General features: G+C 41.2%; 1 protein-coding gene across 1 annotated transcript in view; it reads left to right on the top strand.

The window, feature by feature from the left end:
* The first annotated feature begins 781 nt into the window (after positions 1-781).
* Positions 782-9,208, top strand: part of C4H1orf146 (chromosome 4 C1orf146 homolog) — a 52,473-nt gene continuing 44,046 nt past the window's right edge. The window contains exons 1-3 of the mRNA XM_024119786.1: positions 782-871; positions 2,369-2,553; positions 2,629-2,683. Coding sequence (XP_023975554.1) covers positions 782-871; positions 2,369-2,553; positions 2,629-2,683 — 330 coding nt within the window. The remainder of the gene's footprint in view (positions 872-2,368; positions 2,554-2,628; positions 2,684-9,208) is intronic.

Below are 9,208 nucleotides of genomic sequence, written 5' to 3'. Positions count from 1 at the left end.
CTGTCAGTACCTACATCAATATTGTCTTACATGATACAAAACACTGTGGATGTTATATGTATTACTAACACTAGACATCAAAACTGAAAAGATAATGTGAAAAATAAATTAATTTTTATTTACAGGTATAACAATTCATGCATTGGTAAAGAAGCAGCAATATGATTGTTCTATGGTAGGCTAATGTTTTTGATACAATTGCTTCACGGTGACCTAGCCTATATAACACTAACGAATGAATCATTAAAAAATTTTTATGGCATACATTATTGCAGTCATATTCATAATACAATACTGGAAACGTTACTTAAAAAGACACACTTACCTGTGATAATAGGCTGATATGCAGTTTCTCCAACTATGAGAAAGAGGCATATTGTATGGTAATGTAACTCTTTGAAAGCAAAGTTATAGAACAGTAAGAAAACTAACACTATTAATTTTACACTAAATATCACTCATGTCTATTTAAAGATAGACTAATATTTACATATATTTTATGCATTCATGACATGCTTAATTTTTTCTTAATTTTTTCAATATTTCTAGGCTAACGGTTTGTGAGTTTCTTCAAATTGTCACAAATCTCCAAAAAGATTTCCAATATATTTATTGAAAAAAGTTCATGTATAAATGGACCCATGCAGTTCAAGGGTCAACTATATAGCCAGAGAAGAAAAAAGGTCCAAGGATTGCACTTGGGGTGCTTCCAAGAGGTTGAGTATTGAGGGAAAAACAATAACGGATGTTGCAAAGTAGCCTGTGAGGTTAGAGGAACACCATGAGAGAGCATGGTGTGGGAAAGCCAAAGGAGGATGTGTTTCCAAGAGGAGGAAGTGATCAACTGCAACAAATGATACTGATTGACCAAGTAAAATTAGTATTGAAAACTGCTAAATTTAGCAAGGACCTTGACAAGAGCAATTTCTGCGGCATGGTGGAAATTTTAAAAAGCCTAATTGGCTTTTTTTTTTTTTTTTTTTTTGTGGTATGCGGGTCTCTCACCGCTGCGGCCTCTCCCGCTGCGGAGCACAGGCTCCGGACGCGCAGGCCCAGCGGCCATGGCTCACGGGCCCAGCCGCTCCGCGGCACGCGGGATCCTCCCAGACCGGGGCGCGAACCCGGTTCCCCTGCATCGGCAGGCGGACGCGCAACCACTGCGCCACCAGGGAAGCCCAAAAAGCCTAATTGGCTTTTAAGAAAAAGCTGTAGAGGTAGGGATGTGGATGTAGGATGTTCAAACCTACAACTTAGGTTTGAACCCCAGCCCTTTTCTCACTAGCTATATCATCATGCCCAATAACTTAATCTCTATGCGCTCCAGTTTTCTCATTTTTAAAATGAGAATAACATAAATTTTATAGCATCTATGGAGAATATTAATAGAATCATGTATGTAAAGCAGCTGGTATAGTACCTGGTACAGAGTAGGTTCTCAATAAGATTAGTTTTCCTTTCCCTCCCTATTCTGGTGAGTTGCCCAGAATTTCAGTACCCTCCCCAGAATGGACCCTTCTTTGCACTTGCCAGGTTCCCTACCACAACTGGAGTCTCTGCTCTCAACCCAGCCAAGTCTCCTTGTAGTATCACAGTTGGAGAGGGAACTGCTGTCCTGCACTCAGCCCACTGAGACCCTCCGCTGCTTAATCTTGGATGTCTCCCCTACCCCTTTGCTATTAGCCTGCTCTGAAATGTGAGGACCTTCCAAGGAGAGTCCTCCGGCCCACACCAGCTGCTGACTCAACTCCTTGAGCTCTCAAACCCAGAAGGTGTGGCTCCAGTCAGGTCCTGACTCTTGTAATAAGTCTTGCCGTGCCTTAACAAACTGTCCAGAGGCAGCAAAAGAGGGCACCGAATTTTAATATCAGTTATAGGAAACTCCACACTTAAAAAAGGGCTACCTCAGAATAATTAATCCGCATTACAAGTGTGCACCAAAGGACTTTTTCCTGGAGCACTCTTCCCCATATTTTATAAAGTAAGACACAAATAGTTTTGCATTCTAGCCATTAGACTCTAGGCAAATGGTGGCTTTTCTTATTCTTTACTTTTGAATTTTTACAATTGTGAGCACCAGTGCCTAATAACTTGCTGAGCTTCAGTTAGGTCTGAAAAAAATAGAGTCCCAAGAGGAAATACAAAGGCCTCTATAAGTTACATTTACAGCCATAAATGAAAATGTATTTTTTCCATAATTTGGGTAAACCAGAGGTCACCTTGATTTTATGTTCACAGTGATACTACAAGAATTGAGCCTAAATTTAAGGAAATTGTGAAAAATCAACTGCAGGCAACTCAATCTAACATGAAAAATCCCTCGGCTTTTTCTTAATCCCTTACCGCTTGGAGCAAATTTTCCGCTCTAAAGAGCGCGGCACGCCGGGCTGCGGTTCGCGGGGTCTGCGGCTGCGCAGAAGCCCTGCGAGCAGAGGGGGCCGAGGTGGCAGAGCGCAGAGAACACGCCTGGGTTTCCTGTACCGCCCGCGGAGCTTCTCGTGGAAGGTTCTGGAAGTGTGGGAGCAGCGGAGCTGTCCTGGACGCCGTGCTGATCAGGTGTGTTTGCAGGCTTGGGGATGAGGCTGCCGAGAACGTGGTTCGTCGTGTTTTTCTTTCTTTGTTCTTTTCCAGTGTGGTTTTTCCTCACACGTGCCGAGATCAGATCTTTACCTCAGGGCTTTGGCGGGTGAGAAAGGATCCTCCCCAGCCTTTACTTCCTTTGGGAATCGTGTGGAAAGGGGTTTTCTTGGGTTTTTCATGTAGGATTGTAGAACTGCCTCCTTTTCCGAAGCTGTCTTCCACCCCCTGGATTTATATTTGACTTCGCGCGGTGTTCGTAACCTCTTTCCTCCTCCCACTCCCGAGAGCGGGAGAAAGTCCTAAAAAGAATCGAAGAGGCCGTGAAAACCACTGTACGCCAGACTCTCACTTGACAACGGAGGAGACTGGCGGGTTAGCGATGTAAAGGAGGTTATTGTGCAATGTTAAATTTATTTAAATTTGAAAACTTGGGAAAGACAAAACCGTAATGACGGAAGCCCAGAATATTAGGGCCTTGGACCTGGCAAAGGCATTAAGAGGCCATTGGGTCCAACCTGATTTTCAGGTGGGGGAACGAGCCACCTGGAGGTGTGGTGAGTGGCTCATAATCAGCGATGAGTGGGGCTTGGTTGCTAGTCTAGGAGCGTTTCCCCAGAGAGAGTGAGGGAACCTTGCTGCCTCAGCCCTGTTTATCTGATGCGTTCTCAGTCGTTAATAGTACGCTTCGGGGGTTTGTGACCCCAATTCCTTTCTCACTTATTAGTGCATAAAATTAGTTAACCTTCTAAGTTTAGTTAAATTAGTTAAAATTGTTTATTAAACCTGTATAGAGGGGTGTGAGGATTTAAATGACTATACAGGTATCCCTCGGAGATATTGCAGGGTTTGGTTCCAGGCCTTAGCAATAAAGCAAGTCACATGAAGTTTTTTTTGTTTCCTGGTGCATATTAAAGTTATTTCATACTATACTGTAGTCTATTAAATGTGCAGTAGCATTTTGTATCTAAAAAAATAATGTATGTACTTTAATTTTAAAGTAGTTTTTCAAAAGCTAATCATAGTCTGGGCTTCCCTGGTGGCACAGTGGTTAAGAATCCACCTGCCAGTGCAGGGGACACGGGTTCGAGCCTGGTCCGGGAACATTCCCACATGCCGCGGAACAACTAAGCCTGTGTGCCACATCTACTGAGCCTGTGCTCTAGAGCCCGTGAGCCACAACTACTGAGCCCGCTGCCACAACTACTGAAGCCCGTGAGCCTAAAGCCCATGCTCCACAACAAGATAAGCCACTGCAATGAGAAGAACATGCACCACAGTGAAGAGCAGTCCCCACTCACTGCAGCTAGAGAAAGCCCATGAGCAGTAATGAAGACCCAAGGCAGCCAAAAATAAATAAATAAAATATATTTATTTTTAAAAAAAAGCTATCATAGTCTGACAAGGCAGGGTTGCCACAAACCTTCAATTTGTCAAAAAAAATCAAAACAAACAAAAACCACAATATCTGCGAATCACAATAAAGGGAAGCAAAATAAAACGAGGTTTGCTTGTATGTTTTGTGGATGTATTATCAGGTGGATTGTCATTAGCTAGACAATAAATTAAGTTGTATGGGAGGAAAAAAATTTCAGTCCTTCCGCCAGACAGCCATTTACTCATTCAGAAACAAAGTTTGAGTATCTACTTTGTGCCAGGTGTTGGAGGTACAGTATTGGATAAAACAGGTGTCTCTGCTGTCATAGAGCTATTAACTTGTCATTCATTCATTCATGCAATGAATGAGGAAATTACAGAGCAGCTGGTTTCAACCCAGCAGGGAGACCTTTCTAATTATTAGAATTGTTCAAAAGGAGAATAAAATTGCCTTAGGAAATATTAGCTCACCATCATTGAAAGTTACTTTCACTTGGATTAATTGGTTTCTAAATTTTGCTTTAAACTAATTTCGTATTAAGTAACATGGAGCTTATAAATTTGGTTGACATTAAGGAGATTATGATCTAGGGGAAATGAACTACGTTTATAAATAATTTTATTGGGCAAAATATGAGAGGTGCTTAACAGAGGTGTTGTAAGGTGGATTCTGAGGAAGGAGAGGTCTCATTTAGTTTGAGGGAGACAGAGATAGTTTCTTGCAGGAGGCAGAATTTCTAATGGGCCTTGAAGGTGAGGTAGGATTTTTTTTTTAAATAAACTTTATTTTTTTAGAACAGTTTTGATTTCCAGAAAACTTGAGATTCCACTTCACATTCCACTGCACGTTGCATTCCACTGCAATGTGAATCCCGCGCACCACAATGAGGAGTAGCCCCTGCTCACTGCAACTAGAGAAAGACTGTGCGCAGCAACAAAGACCCAACGAAGCCAAAAATAAATAAATAAATAAATAAAATTTATTTTAAAAAAAGAAAATTTAAACAAAATTTAAACAAAAGTATGAGGAATAAAGTAAAAAAAAAGCTTCTATGAACATTCTTTTTTTTTTTTTTTTTTTTTTTTTTTTTTTGCTGTACGCGGGCCTCTAACTGTTGTGGCCTCTCCTGTTGCGGAGCACAGGCTCCGGATGCACAGGCTCAGCGGCCATGGCTTACAGGTCCAGCCGCTCCGCGGCATGTGGGACCCTCCTGGACTGGGGAGTCACTGTGTGTCACTTATTGCAAGTGAAAAATGGCCTGGATGAAGAGAAACCAGGGGCTTATATTTACATACCCAGCAAAAACATGCAGACACTAAAGGCTCCTCACAGATTATCTACCCCAATAATGCCTAATCATCTTCCAAAATGGTTATATCAATTTGCACTCTACCCATGTGTAAGAGTCCTTGTTGCTTCATATCCTTACCAGTTTTTTTTAAAATTCTAAGTTTTGTCATTCTAATGCAGCCATCCTCAACAGGAGTTCTATGAGAGAATTAAACCTGTAGAACATGGTTTAAGTGATTATTTTCTCAATTCTACCAAAGTTGGTAGGTGACTAGTACCATTCTAGATGTATAGAAGAAAAGTAAAGTCATATCATGGATGTCTTAGGGAGGGCTTGGCAAACTACGGCGCATGAGCCAAATCTGGCCCTCTACACTTGGAGCCAAGAATAGTTTTGGTTCAAGTGACTAGAAAAAAATCAAAGAAAAATAATACTTGTGACACATGAACATTATATTAAATTTATATCTTAGTGTCAATAAATAAAGTTTTAAGAAATACAGCCATGTTCATTTGTTTACTTATTATCTGTAGCTGCTTTCACACTACAATTGCAGAGTTGAGTCACTGCAACAGAGACTGTATGGCCCACAAAGTCTAAAATATTTACTCTCCAGCCTTTTACAAAAAAGCTTGCTGACCCCTGTCTTAGGGCATTAGAGTTTCATATCCCAGAACCCTAATTAAGAAGGCTGTCATGCATACAAAATGATACCTCCTTGTGGTCTTAATTTGCCTGTAATTTATCATTTTGAGTGTGATGTAAATAAAGTGAGTATTTAAAAGGTAAGTAGAATTTTGGCAGGCAGAGATCAGGGTGGTTGTTTCAGATGGAAGAAAATAGTATGGCATGGTAGTGAGGTGAGAAAGTATAGGGTTTCTTTGGTATAATGGGCAGGACTGACTATATAATTTGCAGGCCCAGTGTGAAATGAAAACATAAGACCTCTTGTTTAAAAATTAACATTTTCAAGACAGCAATAGGAGGATAATAGCAATAAGCCAAGTATAGGATCCTTTTAAGTGTGGAGCCTTGTGTGACTCCACAGATTGCATGTCAGTGAAGCTGCCCATGTTAGTGGGAAGTAATTCTGGAAAGGAAACGTGGCATCAGTCTTTGGGGAGAGGAGCTTGAATGCTAGGCTAAAGAATTTGGATTTGATTTCTTAAGCCTTAGGGAGCCATTAAAGTTTTCTGAACAGAACAGTAATCTATGGGCTTCCCTGGTAGCACAGTGGTTAAGAATCTGCCTGCCAATGCAGGCAACATGGGTTCGAGCCCTGGTCCAGGAAGATCCCACATGCAGCGGAGCAACTAAGCCCGTGCGCCACGACTACTGAAGCCCACGCGCCTAGAGCCCGTGCTCCGCAACAAGAGAAGTCACCGCAGTGAGAAGCCTGCACACCACAGCGAAGAGTAGCTCCCGCTCGCTGCAACTAGAGAAAGCCCGCGCGCAGCAACGAAGACCCAATGCAGCCAAAAATAAATAAATTTTTTTAAAAAAGAAGAGTAATCTAGTTATAAATCAAGTTTTAGGAAAATTATTTGGGAAGAGTTTGTAGAATAGATTTGAAAGGAGGCAAGACCAGTTAGGAGGTAAATACAGTAGCTCAGGCAAGAGGTAATAAACATGGTACTAATTGAAAAAAGAGGAAAAAGGAATAGATCTAGCATTGGACTCATTCACTTTTTTTTTCTTTTTCTTTTATTGTGAAAAGAACAGTTAATATAGATCTACCCTTTTAATAAAATTTTAAGTATATATTATTGTTGACTATAGGTACAGTGTTGTACAGCAGATCTCTAGAGCTTATTCACTCATAAAAGAAAATTACCTGATATGATAAAGGCCATTTATGACAAGCCCACAGCTAATATCATACTCAAATGTGAAAAAGTGAAAAATTTTCCTCTAAGATCAGGAACAAGGCAGATATGCCCACTTTCACCATTTCTATTCAGCATAGTACCAGAAGTCCTGGCCAGATCAATTAGGCAAGAAAAAGAAATAAAAGGCATCCAAACTGGAAAGAAAGAGGTAAAACTGTCCCTGTTTGCAGATGACATGATCCTATAAAAAAAGCTGTTAGAACTAATAAATCAGTTCAACAAAGTTGCAGGATACAAAATCAACATATAAAAATCAGTTGCATTTCTATATAGGAACAGCGAACTATATGAAAAGGAAATTAGGAAAATAATCCCATTTACAAGAGCACCAAAAAGAATAAAATACTCAGGAATACACTTACCTAAGGAGGTGAAAGACTTGTACACTGAAAACTACAAAACATTGATGAAAGAAGACACAAATAAATGGAAAGACATCCTGTGTCCATGGATTGGAAGACTTAATACTGTTAACATGTCCATTCTGCCCAAAGTGAACCCATTCATCTTCACTCTGTAGGTGTATATGACCTTTGCCACCATCCTCTCTCAGCCTGAATTTCCTAAAGTTTAAAATTATATAAATACTTTCTTTTCCTTTTCACATTTGTTGCTCAAAACCCAGCCAAAACTGAAGTTCAGTGCAAAATTTCTTGTGTTTTCCTTTGAGCATTCCTTGTAAGATATATATATTTAAATATGTGTATATACACATTCTCATTCCATTTTTAACTGACTTTTTGTTTTGTGATAGTTATGTCTCTACTCTGAGCAGCCTTTAATTTTATTATCAAGTTTGAATCACTTTAGTTTCCTCTCTCTCCTCTTGTCTCCACAAACTGCCTCTGATGGAAGGAAAAGCCTGGTTTGTGGATGCCAATTAAATCAAATAACAAAATGTTTATAAACTGTCTACTGTGGACTAGTTTGGAAGAAGATCAAAAATTGAAATATCATTAGAGAAGCCTTCATGGAAATGCTGAGGCATAATCTAAACTACAACATAACCATAGGATTTGAACATTCTAAGAGGAGTGAAAATAACAGACATGAAATTCTGTTACTTATAAACATAGGCCAGCTTTCCTTTTACTACTTTGAGCACCCAAACATTCTCTTTAAAAAAATTAAAATTAAGTTCAGACTTCTGGACTCTAGAACTTTAAAAGAACAAATTTCCATTGTTTTAATCTGCTAAGTTTGCGGTAATTTGTTAGGAAATGAACATAAGTCTACTTCACAGTCTTTTGTGATTAATTTTTGCTGTTTTTTTAACTTGTTACTTGTTAATTGTTTTTGTTAGCTGTTTTTCTTTCAATGAATGTTTTGCAGACATCAGAGCAAAATTATATATTTAAAATGTGATAGGCAGAGTCAAGATGGCAGCTGGGAAGACAGGAGTTCGTGTCTCCCCACAACTAGGGTGACTGCCAGACGCTAGTGGGGGACCTCAATGCCCAAGGAGACAGGAGGAACCACCAAGCGAACCAGTAGGACGTGAAGGGACTGAGGCAGGAGGAGAAGTGGCGGCCGAACAGGACCAGAACCCCTGAGGGGTGGCTGGGAGGGGGGAGGGGTTCCCACTCCTGGAGGGACCCTTGGGGGCTCGGATCAGGGGTGGAGCATTTCTCCTACCCAATCATCCCAGGAAGCCTTCCTGGCTCTTGGTCCTATGCCCTCAGAGGCCCCCTCCAGGCTGCATTGGCCCTGGGGGCGTAGGAAGGAGGCCGGGAGAGAACAGGAGAGGCAGGTGGGAGGGACCCTCCAGGAGGAGCGGGAGAGGCTCAGAAGGCATTTGCCCAGCCCTAAAGCCCAGGAAGCCTTCCGGGCTCCCAGTCCAGATCCCTGCCCTCTGAGACCAGAGGCCTGGGCCCCTTCTGTTGAGCCTAAGCCCCACCCCACCCCATCCCCGGGCCTTTTCCAGCCCTGTGGATCTGAAGCATAGACCCTGTATGCCTAAACTCCACCCCTGCCTAAGCCCCGCCCTACAGTCAAGGCCTTTTCGGCTTTTTTTTTTTTTTTTTCCTCTTTTTTACTATTGTAGTTCTGTTTTACCTTCTGGTTGTTTTTTCATCT

Source organism: Physeter macrocephalus, chromosome 4 (genome assembly GCF_002837175.3).
Source record: "Physeter macrocephalus isolate SW-GA chromosome 4, ASM283717v5, whole genome shotgun sequence".
NCBI lineage: Eukaryota > Metazoa > Chordata > Mammalia > Artiodactyla > Physeteridae > Physeter > Physeter macrocephalus.
The sequence above is the reverse complement of the archived record's forward strand: the minus strand, read 5'-3'. Positions and strand labels throughout refer to the sequence as shown.